The sequence below is a fragment of the Ictalurus punctatus genome, chromosome 1 (genome assembly GCF_001660625.3).
Source record: "Ictalurus punctatus breed USDA103 chromosome 1, Coco_2.0, whole genome shotgun sequence".
NCBI lineage: Eukaryota > Metazoa > Chordata > Actinopteri > Siluriformes > Ictaluridae > Ictalurus > Ictalurus punctatus.
Genome location: NC_030416.2, coordinates 12,194,999 through 12,218,034, shown reverse-complemented (window position 1 = coordinate 12,218,034; position 23,036 = coordinate 12,194,999). Strand labels below are relative to the sequence as shown.

Sequence of the window (23,036 nt, the reverse complement as noted above, 5' to 3'; positions counted from 1 at the left end):
AGCTAAGGCCCTTGATTAGTTCTATTGAGAACCTGTGAAACATCCTTAAAAGTAAGATCTATGAGCATGGACGGCAGCAGCTCTGGGAGGCAATACTGGCATCCTTGAATGAAATACAGGCAGAAACTATACATAGACGTACAAGTTCAATAGATGAGAGAGTTATTAAACTCATCTTAAAGAAGGGCTCATATATCAATATGTAACAAGAACTGTAAATATTTTTGTTTTAAATTGTTTTGTTTTTTTAATTATCTGTCCGTGAAGCACATATGACATATTTCTGTTTTGAGTTCATTATGACCCATTGAATATTTTTAAACTGCATTCTGCATAATTATTTTGAACCATGTATTTTGTGTTCTTTTCAAAATATCAGTAAAGCTGTTATCATTTCTTTCACTTGTAATAACATCCACATTGTAATCTAATTGTTGAGGATTAAAAAAAATCTTTAATTGTACTAACAAAAATGCCATGTGCATAACAACTTGGAACTAGGCTACTAGTTCTAGACTGCACTTTAAACAAGGGAGCAATAATTTGGCACTAGACTACTTTTACTTGACTATACTTTAAACAAGGGACTGGGGGAACATGTCCTCAGCTTATAGAAGACATGCAGTAAGGGAAAATTTTATTGTTTAAACTGTTTTAAAAAATCACTGTTTATTTAAGATGTGTTCTGAAAACCTTGTTAAAACTCACAGAAGAAAGGTCACAACATCTGTTCATGTTTCCAGGCACATACTGTTACTGAGCATACCTCACTAATAACCAATCGGCATTTCCCTGAAGGCCGGTTGACACACTGCACCGTAGATACACACAACTTTAGGTTACTTGCATAACCCCGGTTCTCTGTTAACAGGAGTGAGGTATCGCACTTCAGAAACACCAATAACACCATGTCTGTCAGTTGACAGACCAATCACGACAGTGATATGGAAGTCCTTCCACCCTAATATATATCACTGCCAACGGTCCCTACCTCATTCTCAGCATATCTCTTCTGCATTTGGTGAGATATCTCACTCCTGTTATCAGAGAACCGGGGGTTACGCAAGTAACCTAAAGTTCTCTCAAACATTTGTTCGGTGTCTCACTATGGGATATAGACAACTCCCATACTGCAGATATGCTGTCTGAAGCAGGCATGCCAACCAACTTAGTGATGTATATAACTCAAACACAAAACCCTCAACTATTCCATGAATAAAGCTGGAACAAAAAAACACCTTGTTTGTGAGAGCTGTGTGTGTTTTTTTTTTTATGCATTCAGGACGGAATGAGCCAATGATGACTCTGTAACATCCAATCTACAGAATCGGACAAAAGTGTGAAGTGAAGCTCAACTCACCGCTGCACATATGGCCTGAACTGAAACGCCTTTAGTCACCTGCTATTATAATTTAATATAATAGCTTCCACTACCCAATGGGACAGATGCTGACATGAAATAGGTTTACCCTTATGAGAATTAACTCAAGAGACAAAAAACTGATTACTCTTCCTCAGTGCATTTGTTCTGTTCACATAGTGACGCAACGCATGGACAGGGCACAAACAATGAAGCCGCTCTCCTTCCAATGAGGAAAAAGGCGGAGGATGAAAAGCCAGTAAATCCACTGGTTTATAGGCGAGAGCTGACTCACGTACCTTGGGCACAAATGCTGGATTAGTTTTGAGAGTCACTCTCAAGCAATCCATAGAGAACGGCATACAAGACTTATGAACTGGCAAAGCATGACGTTCACTAACCTGCTTAATAAAGCTGCCTTTAGGGAAAGGAGCTTTAAGTCAATGCTCTCTATAGAATCAAACAGGAGCTAAGAGTGCATTCAAGACCAGACAGATCCCACAGCAGAATCAGCAGTTTTGAAACCCTGTTCAGATGCCGCACACATCACATAAACCTGCCTACGAGCGGGTTTTGACCTATAGTATTTTTGTCAATCCCCACATGGCACGCAGAAATTGCAGTGAGATATACCTTGACAGAGAAGGTTCTGCCCTTACCTAAAAGTCCCTGCAGAAAAGAAAGCACATCTGCAACCGAACAGAGATAGGGAACAATGTGTCTGTGTGTGCACCATAGCTTAACACATTCCATTTCCAATCATACACAGAGTACGTTCTGAATAGTCTCAATCACCCTTAGAAGCAAACCAATAATGCTTAAGTTTAACCTCTCATGGGCCAGGCCCAGAGAGCCACTTTGTCCGGGGCTGGGTGAAAGAACTCCCCGCATGTTTATAGGAGGATGTGCCTGCACAACAGGAGAGGCCAGGGCTGATCGTACAGCAGCTGGACTAACTCCACCAGCCACAATTTCCTGGGCCAGTTCAGGGCGATCAGTATTACTGAGTGACCGTATTCTTTTACTCTTCTTAGGCCACCGCCATTGTGTTGTCTGATCTGATCAGAAGGTGGTGGTTCCATTTAAACTGCACAAAATGTTTCAATGCTAGAAACAACATTAACAGTTCTAGGAAGTTTATGTGCACGTTCTGTGGCAAGATGGGCCATTTCCTTTTCACTATTCTGCACTCGTACACTGTGCCCCACCCTGTGAGAAACGCATCTGTTGTCACCACTTTTCTCAGAGAAACTTGCCCCAGCAGAGTCCCTGATTCAAGAAATGAGTGGTCTCTCCAGTAATGGAGAGCGCACATGCAGAGTGATGATACTATCACTTTTCTGTTGAGGAGACAAGCGCTGCACTGCTGTCCAGGACTGAAACTCTCTCATTCGCAACAGTCCCAATGGAGTGACAGAGACCATTGAGACCATCAGCCCCAGAAGGTGTAATTACATGCTGAAAGGGACCTTTCTCCCTTTCCAAAAATGGGATAAACAGCCATAAATTGACCGGATGTGCTCCTGTGACAGAAATGCTTGAAACCTACATAGAGTATCTCTTGCGTGGGCTTCAAGCAACTGTTTTCCCATTTATTTTGAAGCCTAAGCTCTCTAAATGAGACACAAGCACTTCTGTATCTATTTCCGCTTGCTGGCGTGATGGAGCGCAGAGGAGCAGAACGTCCAAATAAGATGATTCTCTGACACCCGCTATTCTCATTGATGTTAGAGCCACGTCGACAGATTTGCTGAACAATCTTGGGGCTAACGAGAGCCTGAAAGGAACCATCAAAAATTTGTAGGCTGTGCCCTGATAGGCAAACCTGAGGAATTTTCTGTGTGCTGGGTAAATGCCTAGGAGGGAGGGGAGACTCACTCATCACACTGTTGGGTCTGGAATAAAAATCCTCTTCATCTTTCTCCACATCCTCCTCCAAAAGACAAGCAATCATCTCATCATCTTCATCCTCCTCCTCTTTTTCCCTTACCAAGGGGTCTGATTCGGGGGGGAGGGGGCCTTTAACCTAGAGAAACCTTTAACAGGATCTCTATGGGAAAAAGGTTTGTCCCAGAAGTGATGCATGCTGGGGTGGACACATCTCTGTTCTGCTAATCCCAGCATACAGACTACTTCTGAAACGGGCCAAACTGGTTCTGAAACAGGTGAGAACCTGGTTTGAGGGAGCCTTCAGGACTGTTTTATGCACACATACTGGATTATGTTCAGAGACACTGCTACATCCCACAACAATACACAGCATCATTGACTGGCTACATCAGCAAGTACATAGATGATGTAACTTCCTTCAAAACCATCACCACAGATGCAAACCAGACACCGTGGATGACTGATGAAATGCACTTGCTGTTGAAAACCTGATACTCTGCCTTCAGGTCTGATGATAAGGCAGCCCTCTGCAGAACAAGGGTCAATCTGTCCCAGGCCATCAGAAAGGCAAAGTGCAACTATGCAGAAAGAATCCAGAGTTAATTCATAAACACCAAGGACACAAGGCGTATGTGGCATGGCATTCAGGCCATCACAGACTACAAAGCTACATCATCCATCTGCGATGATGACGCCTCGCTCCCAGATGCCCAGAACAATTTTTACGCATGGTTCGAAGCACAGAACATACCAGCGAAGAAGACCACCCCAACTTTCAAGTATTGTCTGTCTGCAGTAGAAGTCAGGAAAACTCTGTCCAGAGTCAACTCACCGTAAGATGCAGGTCCTGACAACATACCTGGCTGGATGCTTAGGGAATGTGCTGTTCAGCTAGCAGACATTTCAGACATTGTCAACATTTGCTTGAGCCAAGCAGTTGTCCCTGTGTGCTTCAAGATGACCACCATCATTGAAATCATCTGTCTCCTGCTTGAATGACTACCGGCCTGTTGCAAACGGCCTGCTAACTCATGACTGTGCTGCGAAGTTCAGTTCTAATCACATTATCAAATTTGCTGATGACACTACAGTCGTGGGCCTCATCAGCAACAATTATGAGTCAGCATACAGGGAGGGGGGAACCAGCTCGCAGAATGGTGTAGAGACAACTATCTATCTCTTAATGTTGATAAGACTAAAGACACTATTGTCGACTTCAAAAGGACCCAAATAGACTACTCACCACTGCACATCAACAGAACAACTGTGGAGAGTGTCAAAGCTCCAAGTTTATTGGTATGCACATGACTGAGGACCTCTCCTGGACACTCAACATCACCTGCCTTGTCAAGAAGGCCCAGCAGTGCCTCCACTACCTGCTTATACTGAAGAGAGCCAAACTCCCCCCTCCCATCCTCACCCCCTTCTACAGAGGGACAACTGTGTGGTACAGGAACTGCACAGCCTCTGACTGCAAGACCCTACGGTGAATTGTGAGGACAGTTGAAAAGATCATCTGGGTCTCTCTACCCACCATCGACAACTTCTTCAACAACTGCTGCATTGTATTGTGGATGACTCCTCTCACCCCTCTCATTATCTAGTCACCCTCCTGCCATCTGGCAGAAAGTACAGCATCCATGCCACCACCACCAGCAGACTCCACAGCAGTTTCTTCTGAGGCAGTCAGAATACTCAACACCCCGGTGCCTCCCAACACGCACCTGGGCTAATCAAACACCTAAATCAGTAAAACTCATAACACTGCACATGCAGTAATGCAGTAAGACTCAGTACTACTGTACATTGCACTTTACATAACTGCATCAGTCACTATGGGACTCATTTTTTCTGACAGTATTGCTGCTATACTTGTAGTGCTACATTTCACAGTAGCTTACAGTTACAGTCCATGTTTGCAGTTTACAGTCCATGTCCTGTGTATTTATTGGTTTGTTCTGTGTATTTATTGTTTTGCACTCATTTCACACTGTTGTGTATTTGCACTTTATGTAGTCTTGTGTACTGTTCTGTGTTGCCTCATGGTCCTGAAGAAACATAATTTCATTCCAATGTATACAAGCTATATAGAGGGATGACACTAAAAACCCACTTGACTTGGCTTGGCATAGTTTATTGCTTTTTTGTTGTAATAACTAAAGTAATTATAATGCATTCTGTCATATGTGTAAATAACCAGTTAGCTTACTTTGTACAGTTAGCTCAAATTGATATCATGGAGCTTGCCAACAAAAAACAAGCATGCTTCTATACAGTAGCAGTGGTGGGAAGTAACAACTATATGTACTCTCATAACAGTCCTTGAGTACAGGATTCATGTTAGCAGCAGTTTCTTTAAGTCTTTAAGTCTTCTTTAAGTTTCTTATTGTGATGAGAGGCCTCCATGGATCAGAATTATTTGTCTCAGCACATCCCACAGATTCTCGATTGGCTTGAGATCTGGGGAATTTGGGCACTTGGGCACTTTTAACAGCCCTCTGCAGCAAGATGAGATGCACTGTGAGTTCTGACACCTGTCTATCATTGCGAGCATTAACTTTTTCAGCAGTTTGTACTACAGTAGCTCTTCTGTGGGATCGGACCAGACAGGTTAGCCTTCACTCAACACACGCATCAATGAGCCTTGGGCACCCTTGACTGTGTTTCTGGTTCACCGGTTGTCCTTCCTTGGACCACTTTTGCTAGGTATTAACCACTGCATACTGGGAACACCCCATAAGACCTGCCATTTTAGAGATGCTCTGACACAGTCATCTAGCCACACAGATACATCCAGAACTCCGATGTATCTGTGTATCTGGCTACAAAGACTTTGCTAGAACTACTACTAACATAGGTGATTTAAGATTACTGCTTACTTCTATTTCATCTCCTTACATTCCATTCCTTCGAGCTGTAATGATCAGAGAATGATTAAAGAAAAGAATACACTGAGAATTGAGACAGAGGGTTTCTTAACATCTGTGGAAGGCTTTTTCCATGCATTCAGTGCCATGTTTTGTAATATGCAGGAAATTCAGTGTGTAAATTTTGCAGCAGCTGTTTGTAGACACTCAAGGGTCAGCATCTAATGGGTATTGCCATATGTGTTAGATTAAGACTAGAACAAACCCCTACTGAGGAGTCAGTTATTTCAAAATAGGGTTCTAAAGACACAAATGCACTAAGACACAAAGATCGATTGCTGACAAATATATTCAAGTAAATTTATTAATCACTTTGTAACATGTGCTGTAGGCATTTCCAAATTGTCCATAGTGTGTAAATGGGTGTGTGAATGTGTGAATGTGTTGGCACCCGGCTCAGGGCGTCCCCCACGTTGTGCCCCAAATTCCCTGGTAAAGGCTCGAGGTTCCCCCAGAACCCTGTGTAGGATGAGCAGTATGGAAAATTGATGGATGGATGGATGATTCTCTTTGTCAATGAAGTATGAGGATATAGCAGTTTTATGTAATATTTGTAATTTGAGCTAAATTTAAATGATAGATATTTTTAATTACATGTGGTGGTAAAGGGGTGGTAAGAAGGTTTGGTAGGGTGGTGCATTCTGTGCACAGGAGGTGGAGTGTGCAGTGATCATTTAGTCTTGTGTGTTATGTTTTTGTCAGGGGCTGTATATCCTCACATGCAGAACAATCCCAACATCCTCTGCAAATAACAGGCATGTTATTTCTAACCCTCTACACTGGACACCTGCCTCTTGATAGCCCATGCAAACAACAAAGACGAGTGCGAATAGGGCACCCTCTTGATAGTGTCCAACACCTACTTTAAACAAATTTAATTGTGGGACTGAAACCTCACTGAACACTACCACTCAAAAGACCAGAAACTGGAAATTTAAATGAAAGTTAAACTTTTTCAATAATTATGTGAGGAAGAAAAGAGAGAGAATGTAAAGAAAAGAGGAAAAAAATGCCTAACAAGGTCCAGTGGTGTCTCACCCTTGCTTGAATCCTCTATAAATAAATAAAAAATACAGAGACAGAAAAACAGTTGCAATCACTCTCATTCTTCTCCCTTGTTTGGGAACATGAGGAATTTTTATCCCTCTTCTGAGTGTCCTCATCAGTGCTAGCCAGCCATGTGTGATTATCTAGCCCTGCTCTCTGGCTGGCCTCATCAGTGTGGGGCAAACAAGGGTGTTTCCCAATGACCCATTTAATGGCTGAAGATTCCCTCTATACAGTGGTATACTTTTGTTTAGCTGCAATGAGATTTAACAGATATTATTGGGTATTCCTCACCTTAAGAGTACTGCCCCATCAGTTCTTTGACAGGTTCCTGTTAAACTGTAGCAGGGACTGTGGTTTGGGTTTAGTGTGTTCTGCATATGGTGTTAGGGGAGGGGTTCAATCTGTTTTATAGCAGTGGACTAACAGTTCTATTAGTTCTGCACTTTGGAAACTATGTGATACAGGAGGATTTCCTGCAGCATGAAGTACTCACTGGGTAAGGGGGCCCTGGACCAGTTCTCCCTTGTGATATCAGGCCTCTGCACTACATGGTTAAAAAATGGTCACTCCTCGCATAATTGCTCTGGTGGTGCTGAACAGACAGTGTCATTTCAGCACTGTTGTGGTGGACCACCACAAAGCACATGGCTATGAGGAGGAGTACAGTAATGAAGCATGGCTGGCTAACACACAGCTGCTCACCCTCTCTGACTCAACTCACATTGATAAAAGAATGGTGCGTACAGAGAGAAGTAGTTGCTGCCATCACACTAATGCTGCTGCCCTTCTATGTTTCTCATGCAGAATCAGAAGACCACAATGGTCTCCCTCTGCTGTTGTTTCCAGATGAGAATCAAGCCATGTGCTTCACTTCTAAAAGCACATAATTTTCCACCACTCTTCAATCTTATGCCAGTGTCTCTCCACTGACCCCTCACCCAACCACAGTGCAGCCAAGTCCAAGGATGGCCTCAATGGTTCTCTTCAACCAAAGGCTGCCATCATCTCTCTTTTCAGCTTTTTCCCTCCTTGCCCTCTTCCAGCACTTTAAAAATAAAAGGCCCTGCTGGGGATTGTTGAACTGTATAGTATAGCTGCTTTTGGTGTCTGTGTTTTGCCTGCTGCAAGATGCTACACCCTCTACCACCAGGACATGTCTCCAGGGATTCTTGAGGTGATAACCCTTGTTCTGCTCTCTAAGGAAGCTATCCTCTAGTATATGGTGAAGCATGGAGGCAAAAGAATTATTCAGTGGGGGCTCACCTTCAGCTTCTGAGACAGTACTGTCTTTCTCCCCACCACCAGCAGCACTTGGTGATTGGTCCTTTGGGTTTGGGAGCTCCTTCCCACTTTCTGAGTGGGCCTCTATAATGCGAAGAGTGGTTTGGTCAAACCCAGGCAGGGAAGTCTTGTCCTATGAGCAAAGGCATCGTTAGGTCAGACATTATGCCAACAGTGAATGTCCATTCACCCCTTTTGTCCCCCAAACAGAGCAGCTACATCACATTAGACATCTGTGTATGCAAGTACTAGTCCATGATGGCTTGTATCAGTTGGTCATTCAGGATTAGACAGCACCTGGCATGTCTTTGGAGGAGGGCTGATGGGTGCTGCAACCTGTCAGACTTGCCTTCGGTAGGCAGTGCTATAACACCCTTTGGGATATTCAGATTCGCTCTGGTGCCAGGGTACATTTCTTTTTGGTAGGATGATCAGAACTTCCTTTCTCACTGGTATGAACATGTTCAGGGGCTTTAATAATGTCCATAAGTAGGGTTCTTAAAACCAACAGCCTTTTTTAGTTCTAGGTTTAGAGTCCAAAGGAATTGGTCCATGGTAACCTGCTCCTTTATTAGGACCTTTGAAACTTAGAGGAGCTGTACTGTCTGCTGTCTAGTGGGCTATCCAGGTTGGTAGGCCCAGTTGTATTCAGCAGCAGCAGCAGCTGGGGCCAGTAAGGGTCAGCCCTTACAAGGATCGCCACCTTTATTTCGTCATTGTCAATGGTGGAATGGGCTAGCTAGGCTTGACTTATTAGGAAGGAGGCTGCAATGCTACATCATTTGCTATTATCCCAGAGCTCTCTCGCAGGGATTGCCTAAATGGTATGTAAAAAGGACTTGTCATCTATTATTAGTTTGGTAAGGACATGCTTCTTGGTTTGCTTAGTGTTGGGTAAGGGTTGAGTTACAGCTGCACCTCTCCTAGAAGCTAGGTCCTCCATGACCTCCCGTAGGCTCCTTACCAGAAAAAAATACAGACACTGCTCTAATTGCGCTCATACCGAGACTGGAACGCACAGTATAGTGACCCAGATACCCCATATCCCTGCAGGACCTCCCAAAACCAATGTCTAGATAAGTATCATAAGTCTTCTTCAAATCCACAAAACACATGTAGACTGGATTAGTATACTCTTGTGACCTGTTATAAAGCTGTGCAAATAGCCTGCTAGCTTGCTAACCTGCTAAAGGCTGCTCTTTCCTTAAATGAATCTTGCCAACACATCTTGGAGTCACACATAGATTTGTGTGGGTTCTAAGCTCGAAAGAAAATAAAGCATAAGCATAGCTGAGTTTGGATTACTTGTGACTGGTGGGCTGTCTCTCTGAATTCACACATGAATAATGCATTTTTATTTCACAATTCTCTTGTCTGTCTTAGCTATGTGGGCAGTGTTAAATAATATTAGAATAATAATTCTGTGGCTGTACATGTAGAGTGGCAGCTGCCCCCCGTGCTACCCTGTAGGTGCTCAGTTATTCCTCCTGTGCTTTAGGTGGTGGATAAACGTGCAGACATGGCCATTGGCTCCCTCACCATCAATGAAGAGAGGTCAGAAGTCATTGACTTCTCAGTGCCCTTTGTGGAGACAGGAATCAGCGTCATGGTCTCCCGTAGTAATGGCACAGTCTCACCCTCCGCCTTCCTTGGTGAGTACATGTCTCATGATGACAAACAGTTTTCAAACTGAAGGTTTAAACCATTTTTAACGCTGTGATGAATGAGTGCACGGATGGCGCATATTGTACAAATCAATCAGACTTAATGTTCCCTATCCTAACAAACTATTTATTTTACTTCAAAGAAATGCAGTACATAAACATTCCCTTACCAAATGCTACAATTTGTTTTGTTATTAATGGATCTGTATCTGCTTTTACATTATAAGATGCTCTTTGTAACCTAATGATCAATACGAATGCAATTGTGTAGAAGGGATAAAGTGTTGTTTGGAACTATTTCTCTCCTTTTTTGTCTGTCTCTCTCTCTTTTGTTTATCTTTCTCTCTCCTCTCAGAGCCATACAGCCCTGCAGTTTGGGTGATGATGTTCGTTATGTGCCTGACTGTGGTAGCAGTGACTGTCTTTATCTTTGAATTCTTCAGTCCAGTTGGATATAACCGCAGTCTGCAGAACGGCAAGAGTGAGTCAAACTCCTGGCTTGCTGGCGGCCATGTTGTTTTCCAGCTCACTGTGCCAGCTCTCAGACATCACTATTGCTTTTTAATAATGTCCATATTTTACATGACTAGCATGCTGTCTATAGAGATGAATGAACACACTTATTCTGTGCAACAGGGGAATTCCGAGAAAGACTAATAAGTAAACTCACCTAGCCTTATCTCGTTTTAGATCAGTGTTTGATTGCTCTGCAGTAGCCACTGCTGACTTTTTGCTCTTCCTCAACCCTCATGTATAATAGACGAGTACAGAAGCTCTGTATGCATCCTACTTCTCCTCTACTCACTCACTTATTTCTCTTTTGGCAATGTGCAGCTCTTGTTTTATCATCCATTCTGGTGTTTATGGCAGGGAAACCCAAGCACATTTTTAAATCTAAGACTCTCTCTCTCTCTCTCTCGCTCTCTCTCTCTCCCTGACTCCTAGAAGCAGGAGGTTCTAAATTCACTATAGGAAAGTCCATCTGGCTGCTGTGGGCTTTGGTCTTCAATAACTCTGTGCCCGTGGAGAACCCCAAAGGAACCACCAGTAAGATCATGGTGCTCGTCTGGGCTTTCTTTGCTGTGATCTTTCTTGCCAGCTATACAGCCAACCTGGCAGCCTTCATGATCCAAGAAGAATACATTGACACTGTGTCTGGCCTCAGTGATAAGAAGGTACGTTTGAGTACATGTGTGTGTATGTGTGGTCGTAAAAGAAAAAAAAACTTTTAAGGCAGACTATGTGTGTGTGTGCATGCTTGAGTTCATGCTGTTTTCATTATTCAGGGCAGTGCATGGATGTGGAGTGTAGAATTGATTTGGTTCATGCCTATAGAGACTTAAGCAGAAAGAGAAAGAGTTCACTCAGCCAGGATGGAAGATTGATAATACCTTTGGAATTGTATGGATTAAGTCACCTATTGGTGCTCAGATAAAAAGGACATATTACATCTTCAGCAAAGCAATATAGTTAAGAATAAAGCAATTAAAGTGATTTTATTGCTACTGCTTGATGATGGTTGATTGTTTCTACTTGGCTGTTTCAATTCTGAACAGTCCATTAGTACACACGTCATGTGTTTGGTAATAATGGACACACTAAACTAAAACATAACTAAACCAACATTAGAATTGTTGATGAAAAACCTTTGTGCATGTGACAGTATGATTCTGGACCCATTTCAGTAGTGAGCTAATTTTTTTCTTGACCAGGTGCTTTTTTGTAGCATGACCATAGTCCTGTCAGTAAGTTGATTAAAAGTAAATCTGTTGGAAGACAAAGCTGTTTTTGTGATTGGCACACTCTGGACCACTTTACCTCTGCTCCAAAGAAATACAAAAGCAAAATTACTTTTATTTGCTTTCCACTGTAAGCACTGCTTATTTTCCTAAGAACGGCTACTTCACAAGGTGTTAAAGAATGTTAAAGCTTTTCTTTTGAAATCTTTGTTCTAGGAAAATAATGGTCTATTTATTTATCATCTTTCCATTTCAATGACAGTTTTCCCTCCCTTATTTCTGCCTGCTTTCTGGCCAGTTTTAACCCTTGTGTGTCCTTATGGACATTTTTGTCTTTTTAATTAAAAAAAAAAAAAAATCATTTTGTCTGTGTTAATGCAAAAGCATAAATTTTGCAAAAGGTGTGTATTTTTACTGGAATTTTAATATTTCAGCCTCATTTGCTTTCATAAATCTGTTTTAAACTACGTACACAAAATAGTTACACTCAGGACCTTAAGGACAAAAATGCTCCCATTGAAACCCGTTCAAACTGCAATATTTAATCCCTGTGGCGTTTAAGCATAAAATGATGCATTCTGTGTTAATCTGCTTTTATTTTGTTGAAAAAGTTTCAAAACATTGAATTTTTAAATAAAAATTCTGAAATGTGCAGTATTTTTTCAGGTTTAGTCTGTGGGGAAAATACATGCTTTTCCTTTTTTTCTGATTCTGCTGTATTATAGAGCGCTGCAGACTAACTGAATAAATGATGCAGCTATAATTGTGTGAGTGTGTTTGTATGGATATCTGAGTTGGGGTTTGTATGTGTACTGAAAATTTTATGTGTAACAGTTTGAAAGAAATTATATTATACTGGAAATCACAAATCCCACCCCATGTATAAGAGTTAAAGAAGGTTACTGAGCTTTATGTATTTTTGCATTATGTAATGAAACTGGCATTTAAAGGATTAAAATTCTGAAAATGATTGAATGGTTTGGTAATTATGATCAGAACTGATGCTGTTAAAAAAAAAATCAGTGGAAAAAGTCAGTGAAAGTGGAAAAATATTCATATGTAATATTTCTATGACAGTTTTTTTGACATGGACATTTTTGTCCTTTATGGACCTGAGTAGTAGTTTTGTTTTGTTTTTTAATCTGACAATGCATAAAAAATATGAATGCATCAAAATTGGTGTTGATGTTAATCACTGACATATCAAAGACTGTAATAATAGAAGAAAAAAAAATCTGTTTGGCATTTAGTATATGGAAAATAATTACATTTTTTACATTTTTTCTTTTTTACATAAATTTGTAAACATTATGTAAACAAACATTTAAAGGGTTAAAATTCTGAAAATGAATGAATGTTTGGTAATTATGATTAGAACTTCTGCTGGTAAAAAAAAAAAAACTACTTCACTGAAAGTGGAAAAATTAATTAATATAGAATATGACAGTTTTTGGACATGGACATTTTTGTCGTCTATGGACCTACAGTATATGTAACTTTTTTTTTAGTTGACGCACAAGGGTTAAATGTTTTACTGAACCTGGAACAGTGATGATTTAATTTCATGACCGTTTCATGGGACAGTTTTGAAATTTTAAGGTCCCTCTTTTGTATAAATAAACACTGACTCTTAGTCATCAAAGTTGCAAAGAAGCACAGATTTCAGTGCACTGGATGACATTTGAATAAATACGTTTCTGATTCTTGGAACTTTATATGACATCAAAATGAGTGGTGATCTGAGCATAACTGATAAATCAGCTTAGCTGTGGGTATGCAAGCTCCTGCCTGCTGGTGCCTTATTCACTGTACACGTCATGCCGATATAAACATACTCAAATTTACCTTTATATACATAAAATTTAGATGAAGCGCACTCTAATTCATGCGGACACTGTCATAATGAGCCAACAAACGGAAATTATTCAGCAGGCAGTCCTCCAAGGAAAGAAACTAAAGGAAAGAAAGAATTAACCCCAAGAGGGGAAAATATTTAGGTGATGCGAAATGTTGGTTGTTTTTTTTTTGTTTTTTTTTAACTCAAAGGTAAATAAAATGCACACAAAATAAAAACCTTAAAATAATGTCAGCTGGATCTTAGAGGTTTATGTTTTGCATTGCTTTTTTTTTCTTTTATTCCTTGTGTATAGACAGTTATGGAAGTGTGTTTGTTAAAACTATTTAAGGCCAAAATATGGTATAAAATGTAACTCTTTTCCAATTTCACCTGCAGTTTTTTGGATTTATTTTAGAACCTTAGTTCAATCAACAAAACACAAAAAAGAAATTAGTCAAACACAGACTATTATCAACATGAATAAAATCACTTCTTGTGTGTTTTAGTATTGTTATGAAACCTAGGAGTGATAACCTCTAACCTCTAAAAACATTCAATGACATCCATGTGCCTACAGTATAAATCAACTGAAAGACTAATGAGCGAATAAGGATTTTTGTCTGCACATACTGAGAGAGAGTGTGATGCTCAGAGTTAGTGTGATTGCAAAGATATGCCAAAGATGAATAGGCCAATATGCAACTTGGTGAACACATGCCAATGTCGCACATTTTACTGATCATAAGAGTAAATTTGCCTCGCACCTCCAGGGTTAGGGCTTGAGTCCCATCTACGCCATGTGTGCACAGAGTTTGCATGTTCTCCCAGTGCTTCAGGGGGTTTCTCCAGGTACTCCAGTATCCTTTCTTTATTGCACCATTCTGAGTAAACTCTAGAAACAAAAGAGACCTTCACAATGCAAAGAGGCAGTAATTGTGACAAAAGTAAATAATATTATTACAAGCTTTTTGTGGTAACCAAAATACACCAGAGACAGTCACCAGCTAAAGTGACTAATAGCATGTAACATTGTTTAGCCTAGCTTCTATCGATTAAGTGACCAGGATTCTATAATTTCCCTCTTAAATATATCAAATTTATATCAAAGTATTAAATTTTAAAATTTAGCAAAATATTCTGCATCAAACATCTCGTGTTTGCACTGAAATTGCACTCAGCTTGTTTATATTTATATACAGTGTTCAAAAACACTATACTGTATTTATATTTCATTCATGTTGCTGATGATTTACAGAAGGTTAAACAAAATGTCTTAAATCAATGCAATTAAAGTCTATTTAGTTTCACCCCATGCTTATTGTTTAGGTTCAACAACAAAAAAAGATAAATGAAAAAAATACTGAAGGTAATAATTATGTACAAATAGAAATAGAAATAAGTATATAAGTATAAGTCTTTTACATGCCAATTTGTCTCTTTTTGTGTTAACAGCCTGAGAAACTGCTCTAAACAGTCGTTTATTGTCAACATTTATTGAAGTTGTAACTGTGGTACTTGCAGTACATTGTGATGTTAATCACTGCTTTTAAACCGGTTGTGTGTGTAAACTTGCTTCTCTGCAGATACATGCACCCTGATTGTATATAGTGGTAATGCAAAGAAATTAATGGTTTAATACAAACATGCATTATATATGGTATTTGCATACGCATTGTGAAAATGCACAAAAATATAGCTACCATACCTTTTTCTCCCATATGAAAAAAGAAAAGCCTTGACTGTAAAATAAATTAATATTATAGTGAGGTTTTCTTTTTTCTTTTCCTTTTTTTTTTTTATAAACATTTTTCATTTTTTACATGTTCAGTACATTTAATTGATGTAATATATGTTTGAAATAGATCCATCCATCCATTTTCTATACCACTTATCCTTCAGGGTCGCGGGGAACCTGTAGCCTATCCCAGGAGGCATGGCGCACAAGCTGGAATACACCCTGGACAGGGTGCCAATCCATCACAGGGCACAATCACACACTCATTCATACACTATGGACACGTTGGACATGCCAATCAGCCTACCATGCATGTCTTTGGACTGTGGAAGTAACCGGAGTACCCGGAGGAAACCCCCGCAGCACGGGGAGAACATACAAACTCCACACACACAGGGCAGTGGCGGGAATCAAACCCCCAACCCTTTCGGTGTGAGGCTAACGTGCAAGCCACTAAACCACCGTGCGCCCTGTTTGAAATAGATAAAGTTCCAAATAGAAAAAGTTCTAAATAAAAAATGTGTGCATTTATTGCAGTCATGATGAGCAGTTGCTGTCATTCCAGAGTAATTGTGCATATAATTATTTTCAGTAGTGGTTCTGGCACCCACTGTTATTTTAAGAGAAAATGTTACAAGCTATGTTGTTATGTCAATGTGCTCATACTTGAAAGTATGAAATCAAAATGCAGAATAATCACAGTATAGTATCTTCAAGATACTAGTGCCAATGTGTAGTATTGATGTATTTTTAATTTGATGCTTATCCTTTCTAAATCACAGTTTTAGACCGTTTGGATATTTTTGGTCAAATAAAATGCTAAAATCTTAACTAAATCTTAACTATCTTAAACCGCACTATGTATTCTCACCTACCATCAGCAGGCTTCCTAGGCATGCAAAGGTGTGTCTCTTTCCATTAGTAACTCTTAACAGAGAACAGAGAGATTTTTTCAGAATTGAGTCAATAGCTGAAAGGCCTATGTCTGAACACACCAACATAATCCTTCTGATCTTTCTCTCTTTAACATACCTTTCATTTTTTAACCTCTACAGTGTAAGAAATTGCACAGTGCACAGTGGAGGAAGGACAAATAGATAAATATTTCTGCATCAGACTCTGGGCACCTTCCAAAATTAGAAAACAAAAACAGCAGTATGAGCAAATATGAGCAATTCTTGGAACTAATTCTGCAGCACTTGGATAATGATTTAGGAGAGGAAGTGACTGAACAAGAGGCCCATTTAATTCAATTCTCATCATGAATGGATTTGTAGACGAGAACTCTGAGCCCCAGCCAGTCACAGCAGCCTTTCAGTTAGAAGTAAGAGGGTTGTATACATCCAAGAATGGGCATTTTGAATGGTCCTTGACCACTGTGGGGTGCCAATAATTTCAGATGTCAGAATAATAATGATGCTGGGTCACATGCTATGCCATCATTTCTGGCTTTGAGCTTCTAATATTTTTGGCTTAACTTAAACAATTATTCTATAAATAACCAGCCTTGAGTTAAATATTGTTATTAGGGAGAAGTGCAAACATAAAGATGGAGCTTAAATTAATTTTAATTTAATTATTTTAATGCTTTAGTAGACAGAGACTTTTTCACACCTACAGTCAACTCCATAATTATTGGCACCCTTGATAAATATGGGTAAAATGGTTCTAGAAAAAATCCCAATGAACATATGACTGAAATCGAACCTTTAATTAAAGTAAATATATATTTAGAGCAAAACCGTATCAGATCTATATATTTGAACAAAACCAAAATCTGAGAGCACTCCTGAATATAGAATCTCTCCATATACTTTGTGGACCTTCAGCTCACCCTACAGGTTTTCAAATTAATTTAGGTCAGTGGACTGGGATGGCCATGTCAAATACTTGATTCAGGGGCCAATAAACAATTTTGTGTGGATTTGGAGGCATGTTTTAGTACTTCATGGAGTCCATAATGCCATTTATCCTAACAGGATTCCTGTTAGGATAAGATGAAATCCCTATCACACATCCTGCACCATACTTAACAATATGGATCAGGTTCTTTTCTATAAAAATTTCCTTCTTTTTATGCCAAGCTCACCTTTGTTTATTACTGAAAAGCTCTATCTTCTGAAAAATGTGATGCTGTAGCCCATCCACCTCAAACCTTGAGAATATAGTAACTCATATAATCACTTTTTTACAACTGTGGTGAGCAGAAATGCATCTCAGCATGCACAAAACATGAAACCTTGAGGTGGATGGGCTACAACAGCAGAAGACCACATCAGGTTCCACTCGTGTCACGTAGAATAAGAATATGCAGCGATACAATGGGCACACTCAACAAAACTGGACAGTTGAAGACTGGAAAAAATAATAATTTTTTTTTTTAAATATTCAGCTGTCCAGTTTGGATGAGTATGTGCCCATTATAGCCACAGATACTTATGCTTGGTGACAGGAGTGGAACCTGATGTGGTCTTCCGCTGTTGTAGCCCATCCACCTCAAGGTTCGTTGTTTTTACCTGCTGAGATGCTTTTCTCTTCTCAGCACAGTTGTGAAAAGTGAATCTATGAGTTACTATATTCTTCCTGGCAGATCGAAGGAATCTGACCATTTTCCTGGAGCTGACTGAATTTTTTTACAGTTACATATGATATAATAGCCTCATGTCTTGATCAAAGTGTACTTCTTTCCACAAAAATGTATGGCATTCTAATACTGATAAATTTATATAAATGTTATTTATATATTATTAACAATTTATATTGTTAATAATTGAGACATATATTAAACAATATATTAATAGACTATTTATTTAAAGTTGGTAGTGTCTGTTAGTACAAATACTGTAGCTAAATTTTTTTCCATTAATTACATCCACCTTAAGTCAGGGAGTTAGACAATCTATATTTTAATATTTTTTACTTTATGTAAATAGTGCAATCTCTCTATTTTGGTTGGATACTCTACTGTACTCTACTAATGAATAATGGAAAAATTCAAGCTCTGTTATCAGTTGTCATACTTAACATCTTCTTTCTATGCCTCATCATATTTCTCTTATATTTTTGTGTGCAGTTGGTTGATAATTATGTCCAATCATCCCTAGTGTATATTTGATGTAATACTTACTGTAATTACTGCTAGTCAGTTTCATCAATTCTTATATTCCCTCATGTCCTATTTCCCCCTGTCCCTCCCTCAGTTTCAGCACCCCACTGAACAATACCCACCCCTGAAGTTTGGAACGGTCCCGAATGGCAGCACAGAGAAGAACATTCGTAGTAATTACCCTGACATGCACCAGTACATGATCAAATACAACCAGAAAGGAGTGGAAGAAGCCATCACCAACCTAAAGACAGGGTTTGTGCTGTCTTGCTGACTCTCGTCATATCTTTTTTTCCATTTCATCTCTTAGCCAACCATCCGAGTCCATTTCACCTCTCGACCCGGAGTGCTCTGCAGTTTAAGGATATCCATTTTTTTGATGTGCTTGCACTTTTTCTTACTTGCTGGCATTTTCTATCTCACTTTCTTCACATATGCATTCTATACCTTTTTTCTCTGTTTTTCTCCTGCTCTCTCACTCTTTCTCTCTCTCATTTCCTCACAAATATAATGCAAAAACACTGTTTCTCTTTCTTCACTATATTTAATGACATAATCTGTAAATGATAATCTATAAATCACCATCAATGAGCAACTGGAAATGTGATTTTTTGTTTTCATGTCCTTGGTTTCTGACAAAAGAATTGTAATTTTAAATCACTGTTAAAATGGCTGGGAAGCTAATTTTGTTAGCCAATTCTAAGTGAGACTGCTTTGATACACTCCAACACATTAGAGGAAGAGTAACATCTTTACAAGCACTCACTATACACGTTCTGAGATGATTAATGGAGAGTTTCTTACTTAATTTACATTTGGAGTAAATAATCATGACACCAAAAGACAAATGAAAGAATGGCAATGTTACATACACATATTCAAAACTAATTTAAAAATGTAATATTTCAAATCATTATTCATTACATTTGAAATTATAGTCAGGCAGGAACATAATTTGGTGGAAGCAACACGAGGATGTAAAGATAATTTGCACCTAGATGCACCTTATTCCAGCTTCTCTTGTTGATATTATTTATTTTGATATGATTGCCGCTATCTTTGATTGTATGTTTTTGGCATTAAAGTATTCTTAATGTATTCTTGGCGGCTGTGGTTCTGGTGGTAGAGCGGGTTGTCCACTAATCATAGGGTCGGCCCACGTGACTCTACATGCCGAAGTGTCCTTGGGCAAGACACTGAACCTCAAGTTGCTTCCAATCGCAAGTTAGCGCCTCGCATGGCAGCTCTGCTACCGTTGGTGTGTGAGTGTGTGTGAGAATAGGTGAATGAGACACAGTGTAAAGCGCTTTAGATAAAAGTGCTATATAAGTGCAGACCATTTACCATTAAAATAAAAAGTACACAGAAGTACTTCAACATGTATTCAAATTTAAATAGTAAGCTTGGTGATATAATGATAAACCTTTGGCAATTAGTTAGTTGTTCATCATAAGGCTATAGGTTTTGATATCTAAATGTGATGTTATTTCCACCAAGTAATTTGATTAAAATAACACATATTGCACTTATTGGCATGATTATTAGACACTTGGTTAACCTCTAGAATTGAGGATAAGGATTTGTGGAATATGTACATGTACGTCAATGTACCGGGGCACATGGTGGCTTAGTGTGCTTAGCACGTTCGCCTCACACATCCAGGGTTGGGGGTTCAATTCCCACCATGGCCCTGTGTGTGCGGAGTTCGTGCTGCGGGGGTTTCCTCCGGGTGCTCCGGTTTCCTCCCCCAGTCCAAAGACATGCATGGTAGTCTGATTGGCATGTCTAAAGTGTCCATAGTGTATGAATGGGTGCGTGAGTGTGTATGTGTGTATGTGATTGTGCCCTGCGATGGATTGGCACCCTGTCCAGGGCGTACCCAGCCTTGTGCCCGATGCTCCCTGGGATAGGCTCCAGGTTCCCCGTGACCCTGAAAAGGATAAGAGTATGGATGGATGGTTGAATGTCAGTGTACCTACCACTCTTTCAGTTAAAGTAAAAAAGGTACAATACAAGCACAAAAGTGGATAATTTAAAAGAAAAAAGCAGAGAATATCATATACAAACTGCTGAAGATCAGTGCAGTAGTAAAGATCACTGTGCCCTTTTTGTGATTAAGTCACCATGGAGGTTATTAAGACATACACTGCCCTCTAGATTGCTTCTAGTTACACTGAGTCATTGTGTCAGTAGATTTATTCCTTTTACTGAATGTAGACCATGAATGCTTGTAACCGCCAGTTGCTCTGAACCACCACCCATGATATAGTTTAGCTGTTGTCGAGGGTGCATGCAGTGTATCTTTGTGTGTGTATGTGCTCTAGGCAGGCCTATTTCTAGGAACTAAAACCACCACTGATCAATACATGTACTCTGATTCAGACAAGGCTATGTTGTTTTTTAATGTTAAATAATGATATTGATTGTAGGAGGATATTGCACCACATCAGATCTGGATGTGTTTCCTGGAGCTTTGAGGCAGCAATGAATTACCTGTTGGATAATTGTTGACAACTGACCATGTTGGCCATATGGTGTGTGATGTCAGTTTGCAAAACAGTGGCCTAAAATCCTGACTCATGTTTTTCATATTACTATTAAAAACTTCTTAAAAACACGCCGAAAAGACCCCTCAAAGGACACAGAAAAGAGAAATAGATGACATAGACACAATATTGATGATAAATCCCTGTCACCTAAGACTGTAGTTGAATTACTGTATATTGGACATTTGACTTTACCTCTTTGACTTATCATGAACAAAAAGCACATAAATGTTCAAACTTATATTTTGTCACTGCAGAAGAAGTGAGAGAGAACAAACCACATCCAAGCACATTATGAAATCTACTCCATTAATCATGCTGAAGATTTTAGAAGGTGACCAGTGCTGAATAATTAAGGAACCTTCTAAACTACTTAGGTGCATGAAGTGGACGTCTTTGTATGATTTAGTGCCAAGAATTTGGCTAAAAGAATCCTGAGAGTAACGCCATAAATAATACGACCGACAAGTGAATACAGTCAATGATCAAATGGCTAACGCAAAAAAACTAAACAAAACTGGTTATTTAGCTTACTTGCTCCATTTGTTCAGTGCTGTGTGATCTTATCCATGTGTTTTCCACCTTAGTGCAACAGCCAAAAACTGTGTTGGAGTGTATCACCGTAGATTTAAGATTACAGTTCATCTTTTGAAAATCCACTAATGGTATTCCAAAGGTATATAGGTATTTATTTTTGCGAAAAAATATTTGCACATTCCACTCAATTATGTATTTAAAGTTCCTATTTCAGACCCTGCTCTACACATTTGTGGAATTTTGTCATAGTTTAATATAAATAGTTTAAGTATTGTGAATTGTTAATCATGCAGTGTGGTTTTTCCAATGTCAGTCTTTTCTTTACAATTTTTGTATTTGCCACTAGACATTCTCATCCTGCCTTCTCAGCATTTCTCTTTTTCTCTCTGTCTATATCTCCCTCTCCTCCCCTTCCCCCTGCAGTAAGCTGGATGCATTTATCTATGATGCCGCAGTGCTGAACTACATGGCTCGTAAGGACGAGGGCTGTAAAGTGATGACTATAGGCTCTGGTAAAGTGTTTGCCACCACGGGCTATGGCATTGCCCTCATTAAGAACTCTCGCTGGAAACGACCACTGGACCTGGCACTGCTACAGCTGGTGGGCGATGGTAAGAACCTGACCTTGTGGTTGCACCCAGGTTAAAATGATTAAAGGGGGTTAAAGCGGTCTAATGGTTAAAGTGCTGGATGTATGTTGGATTTGATGACGGATTGTTTTTTACATAGGAATGCTTGGAAATGAAGCATTACAGTAATAAAGGAATATATGTGTGTATTTGTGTGAGTATGTGTGCATATAAAATGAAGGACTTTGAAATTGGTGTATTGGTGTGGATTTTTTTAGGTAAAGAGACCTTCATGTATCCAGTCAATCAGACAAAATACAATGAACAGTTCTTTTAATACCTTCTTTATTTCTACCCGAATAACCACATGAAAAAGACTTATACCAAATGAGTGCAGTCAAAACTGTAAAGCATCCATTTTAGAAGAACCCAGGAAATCATGACAGACATTACTATTTAACTAGGGCACATCCCACCAATCAATAAAGGGGACAGAGGTGACCCAATAAGATTTTATACAACAAAAAACAATCATTATCCCCAGTTATTTTTACATGCCTAAATTAACATTAAATCAGCTTTTAATTTCTGTTATAAAAAATACTTTATTTTCTGTGTTAGACACAACAGAGCCCCTCACAGAAAAACACAAAAAATAGCAAGGCTATAGCAAGCAGTTTATAAACATAAACCCAACAAATACAAACATAAAAAATGTAAAGAAACGTGAACATTGCCATGGCATCCCGCTGTCCAGTATAGCCCTGAAACACTTCTTTTTCTTTTACTTTTTTA

At 39.4% G+C, this 23,036-nt stretch overlaps 1 protein-coding gene across 1 annotated transcript in view; it reads left to right on the top strand.

Annotated features, from left to right (window-relative positions):
- LOC108276343 (glutamate receptor ionotropic, NMDA 2D) overlaps positions 1-23,036 on the top strand; it is a 107,767-nt gene that overhangs the window by 64,485 nt on the left and 20,246 nt on the right. The window contains exons 9-13 of the mRNA XM_053680975.1: positions 10,007-10,160; positions 10,528-10,653; positions 11,118-11,347; positions 18,684-18,844; positions 22,096-22,283. Of these exons, the coding sequence (XP_053536950.1) occupies positions 10,007-10,160; positions 10,528-10,653; positions 11,118-11,347; positions 18,684-18,844; positions 22,096-22,283 (859 nt within the window). The remainder of the gene's footprint in view (positions 1-10,006; positions 10,161-10,527; positions 10,654-11,117; positions 11,348-18,683; positions 18,845-22,095; positions 22,284-23,036) is intronic.